The 23,698-nt window shown below is 34.5% G+C and overlaps 3 protein-coding genes across 3 annotated transcripts in view; 2 read left to right on the top strand and 1 right to left on the bottom strand.

Annotated features, from left to right (window-relative positions):
• Positions 1–5,540, top strand: part of LOC107725949 (sorting and assembly machinery component 50 homolog B-like) — a 9,610-nt gene extending 4,070 nt beyond the window's left edge. Inside the window, exons 6-15 of the mRNA XM_016535381.1 lie at positions 1,030–1,160; positions 1,312–1,399; positions 2,153–2,281; positions 2,374–2,445; positions 2,607–2,693; positions 2,963–3,033; positions 3,905–3,972; positions 4,108–4,254; positions 4,503–4,644; positions 4,811–5,540. Coding sequence (XP_016390867.1) covers positions 1,030–1,160; positions 1,312–1,399; positions 2,153–2,281; positions 2,374–2,445; positions 2,607–2,693; positions 2,963–3,033; positions 3,905–3,972; positions 4,108–4,254; positions 4,503–4,644; positions 4,811–4,856 — 981 coding nt within the window. The 3' untranslated portion in view covers positions 4,857–5,540. The remainder of the gene's footprint in view (positions 1–1,029; positions 1,161–1,311; positions 1,400–2,152; positions 2,282–2,373; positions 2,446–2,606; positions 2,694–2,962; positions 3,034–3,904; positions 3,973–4,107; positions 4,255–4,502; positions 4,645–4,810) is intronic.
• A 1,130-nt stretch (positions 5,541–6,670) lies between these two features.
• On the top strand, positions 6,671–20,002 carry LOC107726046 (mitochondrial 10-formyltetrahydrofolate dehydrogenase). The gene is made up of 22 exons (XM_016535520.1): positions 6,671–6,820; positions 8,496–8,640; positions 10,337–10,571; positions 11,356–11,521; positions 11,632–11,733; positions 11,853–11,942; positions 12,822–12,956; positions 13,069–13,194; positions 13,277–13,368; positions 14,042–14,309; positions 14,379–14,506; positions 14,710–14,860; positions 14,934–15,004; positions 15,092–15,197; positions 16,673–16,760; positions 17,021–17,114; positions 17,275–17,374; positions 17,461–17,559; positions 17,649–17,814; positions 18,876–18,981; positions 19,104–19,303; positions 19,394–20,002. The coding sequence occupies exons 1-22, from the start codon at positions 6,773–6,775 to the stop codon at positions 19,447–19,449; spliced, it is 2,772 nt and encodes a 923-aa protein (XP_016391006.1). The 5' UTR covers positions 6,671–6,772; the 3' UTR covers positions 19,450–20,002.
• A 1,996-nt stretch (positions 20,003–21,998) lies between these two features.
• nopchap1 (NOP protein chaperone 1) lies at positions 21,999–23,296 on the bottom strand. Its single transcript, XM_016535461.1, has 4 exons — positions 23,142–23,296; positions 22,757–22,828; positions 22,534–22,667; positions 21,999–22,433 (listed from the first exon to the last, which is right to left on the bottom strand). Exons 1-4 carry the CDS (start codon positions 23,209–23,211, stop codon positions 22,245–22,247), a joined length of 465 nt encoding a protein of 154 aa, XP_016390947.1. The 5' UTR covers positions 23,212–23,296; the 3' UTR covers positions 21,999–22,244.
• Positions 23,297–23,698: the final 402 nt, after the last annotated feature.

Here is a 23,698-nt window from a genome sequence, read left to right as displayed (position 1 = left end):
AATATAATATAATATAATATAATATATAATATAATGTTATACTTTTGGTATTCTATTTGTCACTTATCAAAGAGATAATGCAACAAATACTGACACACTGACTGTCAAACGCATATTAAATTTCACATATTAGAACACTATTTACAACAAACTACATTAGGGAAATATTGAAAAGTTAATATGATACAGTATATACTCATTGTATGAAATTTAAACAAACTTATAACTAAGAAATACAATAAACCAGTTAATATATGTAGTAAACGTATATACTTAAGAAATGTGTAAATATTTGACCCTGGACCACAAAACCAGTCATAAGGGTCAATTTTTCTAAATTGAGATTTATACATCATCTGAAGGCTGAATAAATAAGCTTCCCATTGATGTATGGTTTGTTAGGATAGGACAATATTGGCCGAGATTTGAAAATCTGGAATCTGAGGGTGCAAAAAAAATCTAAATATTGAGAAAATCGCCTTTAAAGTTGTCCAAATGAAGTTCTTAGCAATGCATACTAATCAAAATTTAAGTTATGATATATTTACGGTAGGAAATGTACAAAATATCTTCATAGAACATGATCTTTACTTAATATCCTAATGATTTTTGGCATAAAAGAAAAATCGATAATTTTGACCCATACAATATATCGTTGGCTAGTGCTACAAATATACCCGTGCTACTTATGACTGGTTTTGTGGTCCAGGGTCACATATAAGAATAAAAGCTCATTTAAAATATGTAAAAATAGTAAATATAATAGTATATATAAATAATACTAAAACAGCTCTGGTTAAGACACAGTTACTCTCAAATGAGATCTCCATTCAGACTATAAAAAATAAAATGAATATAATAGAATATTTCATATGAATCATAATAATAACAATATGAATAATATTAATAATAACATTTTCAGTCAGTATGGAGTATTGTTTTATTATCACCAACTCTCACTTTTTCTGTGTAGTTTCTACATAATGTGTCAATTTGTGTTACTGCAGTTGTGTGTTTGTTCCTCTCAAGGTCTTGGGCATTAAACTTCCAAACATGTTAGGCCGAGGAGAGAAGCTCACCTTTCAGTTTTCCTATGGAACTAAGGAGACGTCATACGGCCTGTCCTTCTTTAAACCACAGTCGGGATTTTATGAGCGCAAGTATGATTTCTGCAAACAAAATTAAACTTTAAAGGTGAAGTGTGTAATCTTTTTCGATGTTAAAATGCAATTACACCCTTCAGTTTTAACTATACACATAACAGTGATGTTGAATAGATATTTAACAACTTGACGTCTTTGCTTTGTGTAGCTTCACTCTAAACCTGTACAAAGTCACCGGGCAGTTCCCGTGGAGCTCTCTAAAAGAGACGGACAGGGGAGTTTCTACAGAGCTCAATGTAAGAAATTAATGAAAAATAAAAAGTTGCTGAAAATTTACTCGCCCTCAGGCCATCAAAGATGTAGATGATTTTGTTTTTTCATCACAACAGATTTGGAATAATTTAGCATTCCATCACTTGCTCACCAGTGGATCTTCTGCAGTGAATGGGTGCCGTCAGAATGAGAGTCCAAACAGCTGATAAAAACATCACAATAATCCACACGACTCCAGTCCATCAATTAACAGCGTGTGAAAAGAAAAGCTGTGTGTTTGTAAGAAACAAAAGTTTTAACTTTAAACCGTCGCTTCTGGCCAAATTGCAAGTGCTTAATCCATAAGAATGCTTTCTCCAGTGAAAAAGTCCTTTCTCTGTTGTCCTTTCGCATTAAAATCCACCAACATATTCAGAATTGTTCCGAACTATTTGGTCTTATAAACTGTGCATTATCTGAGCATGTTTCTCTCCTGATTCAGACAAGATTGCATTTTCAATGGACAATGCACTTTTCTCTTCACGAGATGTTAATTGTTGGACCCGGAGTTGTGTGGATTACTTGTGGATTATTGTGATGCTTTTATCAGCTGTTTGGACTCTCATTCTGACGGCACCCATTCACTGCAGAGGATCAATTGGTGAGAAAGTGATATAATGCTACATTTCTCCAAATCTTGGATGGCCTGAGGTGTGAGTACATTTTCAGGAAATGTTCATTTTTGGGTGAACTGTTTCTTCAATAATTAAAGATATAATGCAATATGTGTCTTGCAGTTCCCTCTGTGGATGACGGATCACACTCTGAAATGGGAGGGTGTGTGGCGTGAACTGGGATGTCTGGCCCGCAGCGCCTCCTTTGCTGTGAGAGAGGAGAGTGGCCACACTCTTAAATCCGCCCTTTCTGTAAGCTGCTCCCCGCTGCCTTAATCCCAAGTGTTTTGGCTCCCTGGTTTTAGACTAATGACTGATTTCACAGATTTCTTGTCTCACACTAGCACACTATGGTAATAGACACCAGAAACTCTGCCATTTTGCCTCGAAGAGGTGCCTTACTGCGAATCAGCCAGGTGTGTGGACTTGAACGTCAGCCCAGAACATATCAGTAGCTGTTTTGTATTTCTTCGCTCACCATTACTTTTGCCTCACAATGTCCATCATTGATTAAAACTGTCTGGAGAAGGTTTAGCGTCACTGTTAAACAATACTTGTGTTCGCTCTGTTGGTTTAGGAGCTGGCAGGATACACCGGTGGAGATGCCAGCTTTCTCAAAGAAGACGTTGAGCTGCAGCTTAACAAACCATTTATTTGGGGATCGGTGAGTGGTCTTGATTAATGTATGATGTTATAGATTTTTCTGGTTTTTACATTGTCTGTCATGCTTTAACTGCCTTTGAAAGACAGCAGTTGCTATAAAAGTCTGTTTTAAAGGACATTTGTGGTATTTGGACATTAATATTACTGCCACCTATCTCTCAAATGGACCATTGACACTCTATCTACAATCTCAATTAGGAGTGTCAATGGTTCATTTGAGAGATAGGTGGTGTATACACTTTAAGTAAGTGTATTGATTTTCTCTTATAGGTGTTATCTGCATCTTTATGGGGAGGGATGATCTATCCTCTTGGGGGTCAGCCTACCTCCATTGCTGACAGGTGTGCATTTGTTTGTTTGCTTTTCAGTGGATGCATTGTTTTTTTAAAGGTTTTATAATAATACACGCTTATAATTATGTCTCGTGATGTGTTCTAGTCATTTTGATGACTAGTTAATGTTATCACTAAGTAAGAATAAAACTTACTTTGCTCACACAGGGTACAGCAACTTCTCAAAAATGTTTTAATAATGTTTTATGCTTTCCCCATCTTCTTACACTTGTGATGTTCCTGGTCAAAAAAAGAAAAAAAAGAAAAAAGCTTATAAATCTCTCATTATGCTATCACCAAATCTTGGATTCAGTCTTTTATCAACTTGTTTTCTTTCACTTAACACAGGTTTTGTATTTCTTTTTGGATTGATTGTAAGCCTCATTGATCTGAACTCATGCACCTCAGTTTTGAGAGAGCATTGGCAATATTATCCACAAATAATGTTTTGGTTTTTTTTTTACTCAAAAACCGAGGTGCATCAATTTAGATCAAAGAGGTCTAAGACCAGTCGGTTAAAAAAGATACATAAAATCTGTGCTAATTGAAAGAAAATAAGTCGATGAAAAAATTAATTCCAAGATTTGGTGATGAAAAGGCACATAATTTTTGACTTGGAATACCAAATTAGGTAAAGGATTATTCGGTTTAATAAAAGCCATCTTGTATCAGCACAGTTCTAAAGAAACATTTTAGAATGATAAAATCACTCCCTGCTCAATTAAAAAGCCACTCACTGAAGTCATGTAAGCAATTTTGCTAATTTCGACGTGAATTAGATGCTCTCATCCCTTCAATCCTCACCTTCTCAGAAACACACTAACCAGCCTGAACATGTTTATAGCATTTTACAAATTGCATTGCATTGTTTTTATGTCAGGTTCTACCTGGGCGGCCCAACCAGTGTGAGAGGTTTTGGCATGTACAGTATAGGCCCTCAGAGTGAAGGTAAAGGTGTATTAAAAAAAATGTGAATATACAGCATATACAATTTTTTTTTTGTACCTTTATAATTTTGTACAATTTTTTCTTAATGATAGTTTTCTTAATGTTTGTTTGTGATTTGAAATCTTACCTGATCAGGTGATTATCTGGGTGGGGAAGCGTATTGGGCTGGTGGGCTTCACCTGTATACGCCCCTCCCCTTCCGCTCAAACAAACGCGGCCTGGCTGACCTCTTCAGAACACACTTCTTCCTTAATGCTGGAAACCTTTGCAACCTCAACTACGGTCAGTAGTCATTTATCGAAAACTTGTCATTTGTTAGTCTAGAAAAAAAGGATTCGTTTTTAACTGAGGAAATGCAGTTTATTACTTGAAATAAAATAAACAGTAAACTAAATTAAATCATGCAATTTCTCATTTTAGTTTAACTTTATAATAATTCATTTAAATCGTTAAAACTAAAAATACATACAAATTATATACATTAAAAAAAACGAATAAAAGATACAACAAAATTATTAATGTTTGTGTAGGAGAGGGACCACACGCACATCTACAGAAGCTAGCAGAGTGTATCCGATGGTCTTACGGCGCAGGAATAATTCTACGACTGGGAAACATTGCTAGGCTTGAACTCAATTACTGCTTCCCCATGGGTGTTCAGAGCGGAGACAGGTACATATACACATCCACTGAACCACATTCATACTGAGTCACTGGCAAAATAAAGGCACTTTTGAATTTTTAATAAAGATTAGCACTTTTTTTGTAGCCAAACCACACATTTTCTACCTTTACGCTGCTGTTTTGAATTAACAATGATTTTTTTGTTCCTTGACAGGATATGTGATGGTGTGCAGTTTGGAGCAGGCATCCGTTTCCTGTGATCTCGTAAAACTGCCGTCCTACTGTTAAAACTGGCATTTGTGGGATAGCGATTTTTGGATTTTGAAATGAGTGATCCCTCCTGCATGTACACTCTTGAGGATGCACTTAGTTTTTGTACCTGCAAGACAAAAAATACTTAGTTTTCCTGCATACCTCTCAATAAGAGTCCAGGGTTTAGTGAACGACAATGAAATCTTATCCAGTCTGCAAGGAGACCGCAGGTGCTATAGTTAGGCTTTTACAGTTTTTTCCAATGAGGAGAGCTTTAGAGATTATTCATGATCAAGCTGATAAACCAGAGATTTAATTCAAATCTACACCTCTGTCCACTCAAATATGTGCTATAATATAAGCTGTCCCTGCTATTGCGATGAAACCCTTGGATGAATTCTGAGAATGAAGAATGGATTATTAAATGATGCATTTATCCTGTAGCCATTTGACTTGAACAAAGCACCTTTTGTTTAACGTTTCAGTCAGTTTTCTCCTCTAATGCCAAAACTAGGTAAATAAATTGATTCAAACTGACCTCACTGAATTAGTAGTGAGTCGAGTTTCTTCCAGCCATAAGTCCCCTTTGTGAGATCCACCAGCAGTGCTTTATTATTAGGACACTTTTTATTATTGTCTGAACTTAAAATTTATGTTTATTGTGCACAAAAATAAACCTTTTGGTTCCCTGATGTATTTGTTCTTATTTTGTGATAATTAAAAAAAAAAAGTTGCCTTAAAAGGCTGAAATTGAAAGAAAATTACAGGATCATACAGAATGAAGGATAAAACATATGAGATTGAAAAACAAGATGTCAGTAGCTCATATTGAACTATATTTTCATCTTGTTAAAAAACTGTAGTTTTAGACTCCTGAGTGGCAAAACACACACATTAGAGCTGTTTTCTGTTTGTCAAAGGTAACTAGCAGATCAGGAACAGCTTGATATCTGTCATGGAAAAGTAAACAGAAATGTGTCCAAACTATTTGCAGGATAGGATCCCTCCTGAGCCAAATAACTGACCTTGAGGTAAGGACCGAACACACACCGCCTGTTTTAACAGATAACTTACAATAATGCACTCTGATATGTTCTTGGATGAAGAGTTTTGTGAGTTCAAATATCATTTTATTTTGCCCTTCCACAAACTACGGCCTTAAAAAGTCTTAAATCAGAGCAGAAAATATTAAATTCATGTTGCCTACATTGCAAAAAAAATGGTGTTTTTGTACATATTTTTGCTAATTAAATATTTTCACACATCTACAACATAAATAAATCAAGATGCATTTACTTAATAAGATGCAAAATGAAGACATGAAGTCTTGTTTTCTTGGAAAAGAGAAACTTTCTTGGATAATATCAACTCGCTTCATTTAAATAATTTTCACAGAAAACAAGACCTTTTCTCTTACATGTCATTTTGCTTCTGATGTAAATGTATCTTGATTTAAGACTTGTACAATTTTAATAAATTGTTAGATGCATTCAAAAGTAATGGAGATTGATTGAAAGCTTTACTTTTAAAGTTTTTAGTGTTGCTAATACAATTTATTGTGTGCTCCCTAGACATGTCCTACATTTAGAAAACTTATTGATTTCGATTTATTGCTTACATTTTCTTTACTTGGTTTTAAAAAGTCTTACATTTACCGTCATGGACCCCTCAGATATCCGTTATGTTTTTAATAATATTATTAATGATTAATAACTGGGGTTACGCATCTGTCTAAATGAATAGGCGCCGTGACGTATGTCCCGGGAGCGCGCACGCACTGACCTCGCGTCGGTTCAGTCTGGTTCCGCTGCCACACTGAGTGACCACATACAGTCAGTCAGCGAACCGTAGGACCGCATGTTCCCAGCCCACCGCCCTGGACTTCAAACCTAACCTTTCTTTAAGTGTTTATAATATTTTCACCATGCTGTGGGCGGCGAACACCATCATAAGGAAATTCTCCTCGAGCTCTGTGAGTAATCGCATCTTCTGCATTGTTGATTTTGCCATACATATGAATTAATAAATGAATGCATGCGTGAAAAATGTGCTGTATTGATGGCAGACACATGCATAGACCTTAAAATACGTTTTTGAAATGTTGGTGAACTCTGAAATAACATTATAATACAGGGTTTACCCATGCACAGTTATTGTAAGTGTGCTGTCAGTTGATATAACCCAGTATCTTAATGCAATGTTGTAAGTTAGGTGTTACACTTGTGTTTTAATTCACTACATATGGACACTATATGCATGTTAATTAGATATAAGGTTCTATATAGTTAAACCGGCTTGGGGTTTAATGTTTGCCACGTTGCTTCGTCGGATTACTTCCAGTGGACAGATCCGTGGAGAGTTGCATTCAGCAGGGGGCGAGAATATGAAGCCAGATCATATTACTAATGTCACTATTACTAGAACGCAAACTAGAACTTAAGATCACATGTGCACTGATAGATAAACATTTTGCATGCATGATCTTGCTATGACAATCCATAATTACTATGCTGTTATGTATAAGCAATGCTTTAGCTGGTTGTGTCTCCCAGCAGCTCTTTATATTTAGCCCCATTGTGCAGCACAGTTTCAGAGTTCTTTATTGGCATGGTTGTTTTGCATACAACATTGCCAAAACATCATATGCACACACAAAACAAAGATTAAAACTTAAAAGATGTTTAAAGAAAAGAAAAGAAAATACAAATAATAATAATAATAACAATACAAAATAGAACGGAATATAATGAAATGAAATAGACAATGTTGTGCTCATTTTAGTCGAGATCTGTAAAGTTATTTAAAAAATAAAAAAAATGCAATTCATGCAGACAATATCGATTTCTGAATTAAAGTCTTTGGATAGATTGTTTAAAATAACATTAAAAGGCTGAAATTCTTGGTATAAATAGTTTGGCATAATATTTTATTTATTCAAACAATAATAAACTAATAATAACAACAACAGTAATGGTAAAATGTATTATTTATATTTTAAAACAATTCAATGTCCTCATTTTTATCATGATCTGAATTAAAAGTCATTTGAAAGATTGTAAAAAAAAAAGAAAAAAAGTCTCATTAAAGGGCTGAAATTCTTGCTATAAGTAGTTTGGCATTAATGTATTTATTTAAACAATAAAAAAAATAATAAACTAAGACTACAAGCAATAATAAAATATATTATTTATATTTTAAAATATTTTTCCTTTTTTATCATTATTTTAGTTAAAAGTATTTTGAAAGATTGTAAAAAAAAAAAAAAAAAAAGAGAAAAGAAAAATGACTGAATTTCTTGGTATTTATTGAATATTTACTGAATTTCTTATTTATTCAAACATGAATAAATAAAATAGCAAAAAAATAATAATATATATTATTTATATTTTAAAATTTATATATATATATATTTTATTTTGATTTATTTTGTCATTGACCCATAATACACTGAACACTAAATCAGCTGGTAAATATGAAGATCACAGCAATGGTTGGTTTCAGAGAACAAAGGCTCATATTATGTAATTGGACTTATAAACTGATTATGTTTCATATTTTAATGTCGGTGACACTTTACAGTGAATCATATAGTTTTGTCTGGTGAGCTTGTTTAAAATGTTTTAACATTATAATAATGTTTCTCACAGGCATACTACCAAAATAAGCTGAAGCTGGCCCTGATTGGCCAGAGCTTGTTTGGACAGGAAGTGTACACAAACCTCCGCAAGCAGGGCCATAAAGTGGTGGGTGTATTCACAGTTCCTGATAAGGACGGCAAGGCGGACCCCCTGGGTGAGTCTCAGATGGGTGGGGGTGGGATAGAGTGGAGCACTGACCGTTTTTTGTTACTGTAGTGGTGTCATGGGGGCTGAGAAGTGTCACAGAAGTGGAAGTGAGAGATGGAGAACAGGAAACTGAGAAAGCCCCCCTTCTTTTGAACATCTCTAATCAAATTTATCAGGTTTGTGGATAACATTAAGGCCGTCATTGTTGTAATGAACACTTAGAGGAAGTGAGGTCGTCACAATGCTGCATGCCTGAGCAGCTCATTGGCTCACAGCTCAACTGTGTGTGAGTGTTTATGTTTGCGTGAGGCGCAGGAGCAGTTTAGTGTTGGTCAGAGAAGAAGTACATCCCGCATAATGACCGCATTGTTTTGGTGAAAGTGGTGTGAAGCCGTGTGAGGTGAAAAGTCCCCCCGTGATCAGAGCATTTGTGATGTATGTGAGAACAAAGAGAAGACACGATCATTCTTACAAGAGTTCGTATGAGTTACAGGTGGTAAAGGTCTTCACTCATTGCATCAGTATACCATTGCCCTTTTTTGAGTGCCCCAAAAAAGGTTTAAAAAAACTCTTATTTAATATTTAAAATATATTTAATGATCTAATAATATTTAATAATTAAAATAAAAATTATTCTGCATTAATAATTTAATTATAAATTGCATGCATATTGATAAGTACAAAAAGAAAAAAAATTATAAACACACACACATTATTAATGCATAATAATTTGTAATTATAATTATAAAAGTATAATTATAACATTTTATTATAGGTGTATATGTATACACACACACACACACATTTATTTATTTATTTATTTATTTCGCATTTTATCAACATGCAATGACATATTGAGTGATAATATCTTTATAGTTAGGAAATATAGTTATCTCCAAAAACTACTCGTCTTAGTCTATTTGTTTGTAGAAAATTGTTTAGAGTTGCAGGATTATTCTGTAAATTCAATAAAATAAAAATGTACATGTATAGTATAAAGTTAAAGGGATAATTCACCCAAAAATGAAAATTCTGCCATCATTAACTCACCTTCATGTTGTTCTAAACCTGAATGAGTTTCTTTCTTCTGTTGAAAATATTTTAAAGAATGTTCGTAACCAAACAATTGATGGTTGCCATTTACTTCCATAGTGTGGAAAAATACTATGGCCACCGTCAACTATTTGGTTACCAACATTCTTCAAAATATCTTTTGTGTTCAACAGAGGAAAGAAACTCATACAGGTTTGGAACAAGTGGAAAGTGAGTAAATGATGACATAATTTTCATTTTTGGGTGAACTAGACCTTTAAGTGGATGAAACCAGGAAACATAATAAACTCCATTCCTGTTTACATCTGCTGTCTGTACAGGTTGAAGTGTAGAACTAGTTCATTTGTTACTTTTTGATTCATCTCCAAAAAAATCATGATTACATAATATGCTGATTACAATTTTAATGACTGTATTGAGGTGGTGAACAGTGCCCAGGGTACTATAATATTTAAGTCCTTTGAAGTTGATACAGTGGTAATACTCGGCCTGCACTAACAGTTTATTACTGATACATTCATAGATTCAGATATAAAAGACAAGGTCAGTTACTTAAGTATGCATATTGATATGATAAGTTCAGTAAAGTCTGAATATGCCAGGTGCGACCTTATGTAACTTCTCAGAATCAATCTCTCTCTGACCTTCAGCGGTGGTGGCGGAGAAGGACGGGACGCCGGTGTTTAAGTTCCCACGGTGGCGTGTGAAGGGTAAACCCATCCCAGAGGTGGTGGAGGCGTACAAAGCGGTGGGCGCCGAGCTGAACGTCATGCCCTTCTGCTCCCAGTTCGTCCCTATGAATGTGATCGGCTTCCCCAAACACGGCTCCATCATTTATCACCCCTCCGTCCTGCCTAGACACAGAGGAGCCTCTGCCATTAACTGGTGAGATTTTACCAAAAATTTTACCATTTCTTTATAACTACACTAAAAATTAAAATTTGTTGAAAATGTACTCATCCACATCAGTTAATCCAAGATGTACGTGAGTTTGTTTCTTCATTATAAGAGATTTGGAGAAATTTAGCATTACATCACTTGCTCAGCAGTGGATCCTCTGCAGTGAATGGGTGCCGTCAGAATGAGAGTCAAAACAGCTGATAAAAACATCACAATAATCCACACGACTCCAGTCCATCAATTAACATGTGCAAAGCTGCGTGTTTGAAATAAACAAATCCATCAAGATGTTTAACTTTAGGCTGTTGCTAAAGTAAGAGTCCTCTGTTTATAATATTGCTTTCTCCAGTGAAAAACTCATCTTGCCTGAATCAGGAGAGAAAAATGCACAGATTAAGCACCGTTTACAAGCAAAATAGTCCAAAACAATTAGTTGGTAGATTTTGATGTGAAGCTTTATTATGGATTATGGATGCATGGATTTGTTTCTTACAAACACGCAGCTTTTCACTTCACAAGACTTTATTGCTGGACTGGAGTCGAGTGGATTACTTGTGGATTATTGTGATGTTTTTATCAGATGTTTGGACTCTCATTCTGACGGCACCCATTCACTGCAGAGGATCCATTGGTGAGCAAGTGATGCTCTGATGAAGTAACAAACTCATCTACATCTTGGATGGCCGGAGGGTGAGTAGATTTTTAGAAAATTGTAATATTTGGATGGACTATTCCTTTCAATTAAATGGATTTAAATATGTGTGTGCAGGACATTAATCGAGGGTGATAAGAAAGCAGGATTTAGTATATTCTGGGCTGATGATGGTTTGGACACCGGCCCCATCCTGCTTCAAAAGGAATGTCCAGTAGAGCCCAACGATACAGTGGACACACTTTATAACCGCTTTCTGTTTCCAGAGGGCATCAAGGCTATGGTAATTATGAAGAACATTTTCAAAAACACTTTTTATGCAAACTAAATGTTAGATTTTGACTCCTATGAGGTTCATGAATCTGAGTTGACTTCCAAATTGTGTTCAAACAGGTAGAAGCTGTACAGCTTATTGCAGACGGCAAAGCTCCAAAGATCCATCAGTCTGAAGAAGGAGCCAGCTATGAGGGAATCCAAAAGAAATCCAATGCTAAGGTGAGACCCAAAGACAATTATGTTAATCAGTCCAAATTAAGCTTAGGTTTTTCAAAGGTAAGCAAAAAAGGTCCAGGAAGTGAGCATCATTTTATCTGTCTTTGCCTCTCTTTCTCCAGGTGAATATGGCTCAGCCAGCAGAGGTCATCCATAACTGGATCCGTGGTCATGATAAAGTTCCGGGTGCCTGGGTTGTCATTGATGGAAAGGTGCATTTCCTAAACAATAGTCCGTTTGAATCTTGATCAAAATGGGACCACAAAGGGGACCATAACAAAAAGATGCATATTACAAATGACATATATAAATACATATTATATTTTACAAAATGTATATTTAAAATTTCTACTTTAGTAAAATATAATACATATTTTTATATATAATATAAACATTATATATAAAAAAAATGTAATATATTTTTTAAATAATATAAAAAATATTACTTATTTAAACTATTGCAAATTAAAAAATAATAAATTTATGACACATTTTTGTAAATCTTTAGAAAATCATGCTAAATATTTTACTCGCATAGTAGGAATGAGTCTTGAATAAATAAAAATATTTATGTTTTTATAATTTAGTAAAAGGGCTTCTTTGTAGGGGAGTCTATTTATTTGGTATCAAAAAATTTTTAGTGCCGTCAAACGATTAATCGCATCCAAAATAAAAGTTTTTGTTTACATAATATATGTATGTGTACTGTGTTTATTTATTATGTGTATATAAATACACACACATACAGTATGTATTTTGAAAATATTTACATGTATATACATTTATATATTTATATTATTATATTTTATATAAATATTTAATATATAAACATAACATATTTTTCTTAAGAATATACATGTCTGTTTGTATTTATATATACATTATAAATATACAAAGTACACATTCATATATTATGTAAGCAAAAACTTTTATTTTGGATGCGATTAATCGCGATTAATCATTTGACAGCACAACATTTTTTACTTTAGACAAACTCAAGACTAATTCTTATGGTCCTGCTATAATAATGTTTTACTGTATAGTAATGTGTGTGTGTGTGTGTGTGTGTGTGTGTGTGTTCTTTTGTGTAGCCAGTAACGCTGTACAGCTCATCAATGCTGAGCGGGTCAGTGCCCGCAGGTCAGCCAATCGAGGTGGAAGGGGCGTCTCATCCTGGACTCATTGCCAAATCTGGGCTTATTCTGTTTGGGTCTGATGGAAAAGCGGTTAGCTTCTGCTCTCTTATTTACTTAGCTTTAAGGATTTTAGTGCATCAAGTCTGTGCTACAAATTCATAATAAAGAGAATTAACTGCTTTATTACAATATCACTGTGCAGCTCCAGGTGAAGAACCTGCAGTTTGAGGATAGAAAGATGATTTCTGCATCCAAATACTTCTCGTCAGATGAGGCTGCCAGTTTGGATCTCACAGACGATGAGAAGAAAATGGCAGAGGAAATCAGGGTATGTGTATGTGCCTCAGAAATGTATTGTAGCATATATTCGAGCAATTATGTCATTTTTATGTTGTTTTATACTTGTCTAGGCGATCTGGAAAGGTATTCTGAGTAATGTTCCAGTTATTGATGACACAACCGATTTCTTTAAGTCTGGAGCTGCTTCCATGGATGTAGTCAGGTGGGTCTGAATTTCATTTATTTATTTATTGTTTTATTTTATTTATCCTATTTATTTATATACTGTATTTAATATTTTAAATGATATACTGTATTTAATATTTTATAGTATGTTAGAGTATTTATAGATTTTTTCAATTAGCTTTTTTAATTTAAATTTTAGTTTTAGTCATTTTTATTAAAGTAAAATAATATTTAGCCTTTTTGGTAAAATGTAAAAATTTTGTTAGTTTCCATGCAACATTTTTTTTTTTTTTATCGTACATTTATATTTTATTTCAGCTTTGTTTCACTGACTTTTAATAGCTTTGTAAACCTTTTTCATTTTAGTTACAATAATAACACTGAAACTAAAAGGCAAAAATGGCCAGAAATTGTTGCGACATTTACATCACAATCATGATCACATTAACATGATTTACCATGCATACATAAGATTGCTGATTTAGTATTTATCAATTTAACAGAAGGATTTTGAGTTCATTTCACATGCAAACAGATTAGCCAATCATAACAGAGGTCATTTACATATTAAAGTATTCGTAAAAACAGTTTCTTTAATTGTAAGGGGGCTGAAAATGGTCATGTAAAACTAAATGACAACTATTTGTGAAGAATTAGACCTTTATGAACATTATTAGTGGATACTGCGTTATTGTGATTGTTTGGTTTAGATTGGTGGAGGAGGTGAAGCAGAAATGCGGAGGAGTTCAGCTTCAGAATGAGGATGTCTACATGGCCACCACCTTCCAGAGCTTCATCCAGATGTTCGTCCGCCGCCTGCGAGGAGAAGACCAGGAGGAGGAGCTGGTCATCGACTACGTGACAAAAGACGTCAATAACATGACAGTGAAGATGCCATATCAGTGTTTCATCAATGGCAACTTCGAAGATGCCGAAGATGGAAAGACATACAACACTGTGAACCCAACAGATGGTTCGGTACGTTCAGTCAACTCAAACACACATGAACTCATCCCTGGCATGACTAATGGTTGAGTTGTGTTTCAGGTGATCTGTAAGGTATCATATGCATCCGTGATGGATGTGGACAGAGCAGTTAGTGCAGCCAAAGAGGCCTTCGACAACGGACCTTGGGGTAAGATGAACCCTCGTGACCGCGGACGGCTGCTCTACCGGTAAGATGTGTTCGAGAGTTTTGTTGACTCAATTGAGCCGCTGGGCAAATATTTGACATAGATATGAAAAGCCAAACTCATTTGCAAAACAAATAGTAATACAGTGCGATCATTTGACCTAGAATTGATTTCTCAGAGAACTTCCTGTTGGGCATAATTTATTTGCAACACAATGGGAATTTTTTTACTTCTTTTGTGTGTAGTTTGGCTGACCTGATGGAGGAACACCAGGAGGAGTTGGCAACTATTGAGACGATTGACTCTGGTGCCGTTTATACTCTGGCCTTGAAGACACACGTTGGCATGTCCATTCAGACATTCAGATACTTTGCTGGCTGGTGCGACAAGATCCAGGTGTGTGTGTGTTCACTTAGGCCTTGATTTGATATTTTCCTGTCGCTGACGCATCATGTCCTGTTCCTCGCAGGGCTCAACGATACCCATCAATCAGGCCAGACCCAATCGCAACCTCACCTTTACAAAGAAAGAGCCTCTGGGGTGAGTGATTGTACAGTAAATGTGTGTGTGAGTGTATGCAAATTTGATTAGCATAAATGTGTAAGATGGTGTTTGTTTGTGTCTCAGTGTGTGTGCCATAGTGATTCCTTGGAATTACCCACTTATGATGTTGGCATGGAAGAGTGCAGCCTGTCTGGCGGCGGGAAACACACTCGTCTTGAAACCTGCTCAGGTAAAACACACAAACACAAAAACTATTATTAGTTATATATATATATATATATATATATATATTAAATTAAATTAATTAACATTATTATAAATGATTAATGATGAAAATATACAATATACAAAATAATACAAACTAGACTATACTCTCAATTATTTTGATATTCTCCCATTATTCTCTATATTTTTAAAAAGTAAAAATACCATTGCATAAATTAATAAAAATTGAATTATAAAAAATATACAATACACACAAAATATACAAAATATGACTTACTTTCAGAAAAACACACACTTCTGCATATAAACTAGAATATATTCTCAGTTCTTTTGATATTCTCTCTATATTCTCCCACTAACTGCACTGATATTTGCGGAGTATAAATTAATACCTATTCTATATGTATATTTTATCTGATATAATATAAATTAATACATATACAATATATACATATGTATATGTATAAAAATATACATTGATATAAATATATAAAAATATAAACTCAGTAAATATCAGTGCAGTTAGTGGGAGAATACATAAACTATTGGATACAAACTAGACTATATTCTTAGTTATTTTGATATTCTCTCTATATTTTCCCACTAACCACACTGAAATGTGCTGATTTTATGTTTATATTTTTTACATATTTATATTAATGTATATTTTATCTGATATAATATAAACTAATACATATACTGTTATTTTAACTAAAGTACAAATACTATTAAATAAATAACAACTGAATTATATAAAACAAAAATTTACAATGTAGAAACGATATACAAAAAGATGATTTATTTATAGGGATGTAACGATTCACTCAACTCACGATTCGATTCACAATTTTGATTTCACGATTCGATTCACAATTTTTTTTTAACAAAATTAGATTTAAGACAAATTATAAATTAAATGTGTCCTTTTATTATTGCTTGGACAAAATGCTGCACATTTCTTTGTGAAATGTTTTGCTTCTATTGCTTCTATTGTCCTCATTTGTAAGTCACTTTGGATAAAACCGTCTGCTAAATAACAAAATGTTAATATAATGTAAAATGTAAATAAAACTTTTTTTTTTAAATTTTTTTTATTTTAAAATTTTAAAACAAGCCCCAAATCAAATAAATAAGTAACACAAATAAATCTCTTCATATAAGGCTTTGTCTGTGCTCTTTCCTTTTAAAATTAGAGGCAACCACTGCATTTTAATCATGATCCAAACAAAGATGCTGCATACAAATACCATCTAAACTTTTCTAAAGACAGTAAGTTCCCCTCAGACATACAATCATATAAACTCCTACACCTAAATGAATCGCGATTTGTTTAGCATCTCAACCGATTTGAATTGTCACATATTTGAATCGATTTTCAACCGGCTCGCGGTTAATCGTTACATCCCTATTTATTTACTTTCCAAAGAAACAGATTATAACTGGATAGAAACTAGACGTAAATTCTCTTGATTTTTCCAGGTAACTCCACTAACCGCCCTGAAGTTTGCTGAGTTGACAGTCAAAGCTGGCATTCCCAAAGGAGTCATCAACATTGTACCAGGATCAGGTATCAGGATTTGACTCATATTTCGAGTTGTATAAACAAATAGATCTCTTATAATGAAAATAATATGCACTTATAATGAAAATCTATGGGACAAAAGCAGAAATGTCCAGCATGTCTGTTTATTAAAGCACATATTTATTCCATACAAAAAAAAATTGTGTTACTTAAGCTGTGAAGTTTTAAAGAATCATGTTGTTATTTATCACTTAACTTTCTTACTCCCTATGATGACTGACATTTCGGTCACCTCTTTCTCTCAGGTGGTCTGGTCGGGCAGAGGATGTCTGATCACCCTGATATCCGTAAGCTGGGTTTCACAGGCTCTACTCCCATAGGCAAACAAATCATGAAAAGGTGAGTCCCATTCATGTAATTTTAACTAAAGTCAACACTATAGTTGATTACTCTGTTGCTATTACTCAAATATGTCATGTACAATGACAGTGAATCATTCAAACGGCTCATATGGTTTGAAAGAGCCTCCAGCTGATGATTTCTGTTGTCTATGTTGCAGTTGTGCAGTCAGTAACTTGAAGAAGGTTTCTCTGGAGCTGGGCGGTAAATCTCCCCTCATCATCTTCAGCGACTGCGACACGGACAAAGCAGTGAGAATGGTGAGAGAAGACAACTAGTGTCAAAAGCTACAGATGCAAGATCATCGTCGTCTTGAGCTTACTGTGTGTTTGTGTGTACGTTGCAGGGCATGAGCTCTGTGTACTTCAACAAGGGAGAAAACTGTATTGCTGCAGGCCGGCTGTTTGTTGAGGAGTCCATTCATGACGAGTACATCAGGAGAGTGGTACGTGTTTCCTTCGAACATTGATTGTATATTAAAGCCTGCGAGCAGCTTCTAGATGATGACGTACTGGTGTGTTTTTGTGTGCTCAGGTTGAGGAAATCAAGATGATGAAGATTGGAGATCCTTTGGATCGCTCCACAGATCACGGACCTCAGAACCACAAGGCTCACCTGGACAAGCTGGTGGAGTACTGTGAGCTCGGCGTGAAGGAGGGGGCAACGCTTGTGTATGGTGGGAGACAGGTGGACAGACAAGGTGAGACCTCCAATCTAAGACATCCATGATTTAAAAGGGTTTGTGAACATCCATTTGTTTTGTGAATGTTTTTGAATGTAAATAAGGCCATTTTGGTCATGTATAATCATATATGCTATAATAGTATTTCTTAATATTTTGAATTGTCTTATTTTTAGATTTTAAGTTGTACTGATTTTGTTATGTGTTTTGGCATTTTTATTAGTTTTTAATATATTTCTGTTCTTTATATTTAGCTTTATTTTATTTCAGTTTTAGTTTTATCAATATTAGTACTTTAAATTATTTATTTCAGTCAGCTTTTAAGGCACCATTTCTCATTTTCATTTAAGGTCAAGTGTTGCATTTTAATTACAGTTTAAGTTTGTCATTTTGTTATGTGATTTTGTCATATTTATAAGTTTTTTTTATATATTTGTATATTGATTATATTTAGCTTTATTTTTAAATTTAGTTTTAGTTTTTAGTCATTTTAAGTAACTTTTTAAGACATAATTTCTCTTTTTTTTCATTTTTTCATTTTAATAGTTTGTCATTTTATGAGCTTTTGCCATTTTTATTAGTTTTTCTTTTTTTCAGTTTTAGTTTTAGTATTTTAAGTACTTAAACTTATTTATTTCAGGCAGCATTTCTAATAATTAATAATTAATTAATTAAACTAATAATTATGTCAACTTAATTTCAGTTACCAAAAAATATTTTTAGTAGTTCTAGTTAATAATTAAGTTATTCCATTTCTAATATCTGCCTATTTATGCTTACAGGCTTTTTGTATGGAGCCCATAGTCTTTACTTTAATTTAGTCTTCATTTTAATAGTTTTAGTCATTTTATGAGCTTTTGTCATTTTTATTCGTTTTTTCTTTTTCAGTTTTAGTTTTTTTAAGTACTTAAACTTGTTTATTTCAGGCAGCATTTCTAATTTTCTTTTATGTTTTCAAAGTTTCATCTAATAATTATGTTTTATTTCAACTTCATTTCAGTTGCCAAAAATAATTTTTAGTAGTTTTAGTTAATAATTTAGTTATTCCATTTTTAATATCTGCCTATTTATGCTTACAGGCTTTTTTATGGAGCCCACAGTCTTCACAGATGTAGAGGACCACATGTTCATCGCCAAAGAGGAATCATTTGGCCCTGTTATGGTGGTATCCAAATTCAAAGATGGGTAAGCTGCCTTTTTTGGACCTTAGTAGGACTTTTTGTGGCAGTCAGACCTGCAAGATGATCCAAATCCAAGGCAGGAGCTCATTAGAACAACATGTAATATGATTGTTTGATGCTCATCAGTGATGTAGATGGAGTTCTGAGCAGAGCCAATAACACAGAGTTCGGCCTGGCCTCTGGAGTCTTCACCCGTGACATCAACAAGGCCATGTACGTGAGCGAGAGGCTGGAGGCGGGAACCGTGTTCGTCAACACCTACAACAAAACCGATGTGGCGGCTCCCTTTGGAGGCTTCAAACAGTCCGGGTTTGGGAAAGACCTTGGTAAGAGTGAACAAAACACACTGCATCATTACTCTGTATCACTTTAAAACCAGATTCATGAACATGAGGACCATGTGCATGTGTATACAGGTGAAGAAGCCCTGCACGAGTACCTGCGGACTAAAGCTGTGACGGTGGAGTATTGAATGAAAAAGACTGCATGGCCCGTGACTGCAGCTTGAAGTGGCCGGACATTGATAGGAAAAGCATTTCCTGCCATGACTACACTGATGTGCCTACATTTTTTATCACCCTTTTTTCTGGAAATGTTTGGAGTGGGACAAATGCTGACTTACCAGTCTACACTGGCTAACAATGTTTTAAAAATGGAAAAAATGGCAAAAGACCTCCAAGTGGAGCCAAGGACACAGAATCAGCCACAAATCAGATCAAGCATTGTTTTTAACTAGTAAACGGGTATCATACTGAGGTAAAGTGAATTATCAGACTGAGTCAGTTTCAGGAAGTAACCACAACACTACAATGATCTTGAGCGTTTCCTAATCATGTTTCCAGAGACAAGTCATTTGTCTGTCCACGCTGAACGTGAAACTGCTGCGTGATGCTTTTGCCGTGATGCTGAAACCAAGAAACCAACAAAATGTCCTGTCGGTCATCATATCACAACTGGTTAGGATAAAACGGCTCATTTACACAACTGTTCAAAAGTTTGAGGTCAGAAGTCTCACCAAGGCTGCATTTATTTGATCAGAAATACAGTAAAAACAGTAATATTGTGAAATATCTATTTCAATTTATATTAAAATGTCATTTATTTCTGTGATGCAAAGCTGAATTTTCAGCGTCATTACTCCAGTCTTCAGTGTCACGTGATCCTTCAGAAATCAGTATAATATGCTGATTTGCTGCTCATGAAATATTTATTATCATCATGTTGGAAGCTGTTGTGTTGCTTAATATTTTTGTGGAAACTGTTCAAAAGAACAAACATTTTTAAAATAGGAATCTTTTGTAACATTAGAAATGTCTTTACTGTCACATTTCATCAATTCAATGCATTCTTGCATAAAAGTACTATTTCTATATATATAAAAAAAAAAAATACTGACCCCAAACTTTTAAATGGTGGTGTTCGTGGCCTCAGCATATTTCAGTTTTTAAGCTATTCAGCCAGTTGCACACACACAGTCTTTTAGTTTTACATTTATAGTCTTATATTTAAAAGCCATGTTGCATCACTGCCACTTTATGAAATCTGTATTACCATATTTGTACATCCCAAAGGTTTTTATTATGCATAGCATTTTCACATCACTCATTTTTATTAGCATAACTGTATATATTTTATTAGAGGATATGACAACTTGTCTTATTTTATATATTTAATGTTGCATTCCAGACAGAAGATTGGAAAGGGAAATGATATAAACACACTATTCTTTTTGAAAGGACGTTATTTATTTTGTTAAAAAATATTGGACATGCTTGATGGGAAAATATGTAATAGTAGCTTACTCTTGAATTCAATACAATGTGAAGTATTCTGACGCATTCTTGTTAAAATGACTGAAAATATCTGTTGCTGAATGTTCGCTGAAGAATCATGTTGCTTTTGTTGTGCATGAACACTTCAAGCAATGACATGCATTTGACATAAGATGAAATGTTATCATATGCAGATGTTAATATGAGTATTTTAGGTTCTGTATAAACTGTCAGTCACACTGGAAGTGTCACATTGCCAAACAGTCATTACACACAACAGTATTTCAACTTTATAGCAACTACAAACAAAATGTAAGGAGCGTCGGGAAACCATTTTTACAATAAAGAATGTAAATTGAAAAAACTTTGTTTTTCTTGATTGAAACACTATTGAAACACTGACCTTTTAATATAGTTAATGCCAGAATACAATCCATTTTTCAAGTATACTCAGCTGAGAAAACACAATAGAGTGGCTTTAGTCTCCCCAAAAATAAAACTTTGCTGAAAATGTACTCACCCTCAGGCCATCCAAGATGTCGATGGACATGCATTTGACATAAGATGAAATGTTATCATATGCAGATGTTAATATGAGTATTTTAGGTTCTGTATAAACTGTCAGTCACACTGGAAGTGTCACATTGCCAAACAGTCATTACACACAACAGTATTTCAACTTTATAGCAACTACAAACAAAATGTAAGGAGCGTCGGGAAACCATTTTTACAATAAAGAATGTAAATTGAAAAAACTTTGTTTTTCTTGATTGAAACACTATTGAAACACTGACCTTTTAATATAGTTAATACCAGAATACAATCCATTTTTCAAGTATACTCAGCTGAGAAAACACAATAGAGTGGCTTTAGTCTCCCCAAAAATAAAAATTTGCTGAAAATGTACTCACCCTCAGGCCATCCAAGATGTCGATGAGTTTGTTTCTTCATCAGAAAAGATTTGGAGAAATGTAGCTTCAAATCACTTGCTCACCAGTGGATCCTCTGCAGTGAATGGGTGCCGTCAGAATGAGAGTCCAAACAGCTGATAAAAACATCACAATAATCCACAAGTAATCCACATGACTCCAGTCCATCAATCAATGTCTTGTGAAGCGAAAAGTTGCATGTTTGTAAGAAACAAATCCATCATTTAGACGTTGCATTTATTGGTGAGCAAGTTATGTACTGCTACATTTCTCTAAATCTGTTACGATGATGAAACAAACTCATCTACATCATGGATGGCTTGAGGAGGAGTACATTTTCAGCAAATTTTCATTTTTTTGGTGAACTACTTTAATCATGGATAAAAATATCTCCAAAGAACATGAAATGTCAGTCTGCCAGCTCACCAGGAAATAAAATCACTGGTCTGTGCTCATTCCAAACAACAACAAACTTGGAAGGGTTATATATTTCTTTAATAGGCACAGAAACGGCCTGGCGTGAGTCCAGCGCTCTCCCAGAGTTCCAGTTGGCAGTATGTGTTCTCTCACTCGCACTCTTTCTCCATCACCTGGATGTTGGCCTTTCTCTTTCTGTCACCTGGAAGTTTGAGTGTCTTTGCAGTGACAGTTTGCACCTCGTCCTCTGAGCTGTCTTCCTCTGATGATGATGATGATGATGACGACTCATCCTCTTCGCTGCTGTCTGAATCCTCCAGTTCAACCAGAGCCACGTCCTGCAAGGCAGACACGTCTGGTTATTATGGAACAAGTGAAATATTGTTATATTTAGACACGTTAAAGATGAACTACAGCTGGTGGTGAGAGCAGACGCACCATCTCAATGATTTTCTCTGCATCCTCCACACTCTCAATGTTAAAGAAACCAGCGGGAGCCTCCTCCATCTGTTGTCTTAGAGACTCATTGGCTTGGGCGATTTGTGGAAGGAAACTTTGCATTCTGTCCAAGACTAGCACACAGAAACAATACACTCTTATTTAATAGATTATGGGAATTATGCATTAAAGATAACCCAACTGATGACATGAACATACTCACCACTACTTCTGGGGACCCTTTCTGTCTGCAGTGAAGCACTTTTAGAGTTCAACAGAAGTTTTTCATGGATTTCTGGAGATATCAAAGTTAACAATTCATTTATGATTAAGTGTTCCCAAAATTATATTTGGTTATGGTGCAAATAATAAGCAACAACAAAGCACATCAGAGATGTAGTTTCATTTTTACATTTCTACATTATGATTTGAGAGTAGTTCTTCTCAACTGGTCAAATGTTAACTTAGAAACATTATTTTTATTTTCACATGTCAATTGACTTCTAGTTAGTTTTCTAAAATGAAATGGTATTTTCACCACACACAACATGGGAAAAACCGAGATTTTTTTTAGACGAGATTTTCTCTCTAAACTCAGAATGTCTCACCTTTTCCGTTGCCACAGGTCAACAAGTCTCTAGAAGAGGTTTTCTTAATATTGTTTTGTGTTTGAGCCATGGTTAGTTCCTCACATGTACAAATTCACTTGTATCCACATGTGTTTTTTTTTTATACAACATAATAACTTCCGTGTTGTAGGGTTGAGCCACTGTTGGCGCCCTCTAGGTTTGAGCCATGGTTAGTTCCTCACATGTACAAATTCACTTGTATCCACATGTGTTTTTTTTTATACAACATAATAACTTCCGTGTTGTAGGGTTGAGCCACTGTTGGCGCCCTCTACAGATTTGGATGTGCACTGCACAACATCAATCCAAGACTCTATAAGAAAATAAAAATAAAATAACGTTAACATTTTAGTGTAGAACCCAGAACCGCAAGTCACTAATAGTATTAAATGAATAAAGTTTAATAGTATAAAATGAATAAAATCGCATTTTCAAAGATAAAAATTTTAAATAGCCTACTTTTTTGTTTCATTATTTTCTTATCTCTTCTTATCTTTTTTTTATCTCTTCTTTTTTATTGTTAGATTGTGTTGTGA

This window comes from Sinocyclocheilus rhinocerous, unplaced genomic scaffold (assembly GCF_001515625.1).
Source record: "Sinocyclocheilus rhinocerous isolate Xijiao unplaced genomic scaffold, SAMN03320098_v1.1 scaffold395, whole genome shotgun sequence".
NCBI lineage: Eukaryota > Metazoa > Chordata > Actinopteri > Cypriniformes > Cyprinidae > Sinocyclocheilus > Sinocyclocheilus rhinocerous.
The sequence above is the reverse complement of the archived record's forward strand: the minus strand, read 5'-3'. Positions and strand labels throughout refer to the sequence as shown.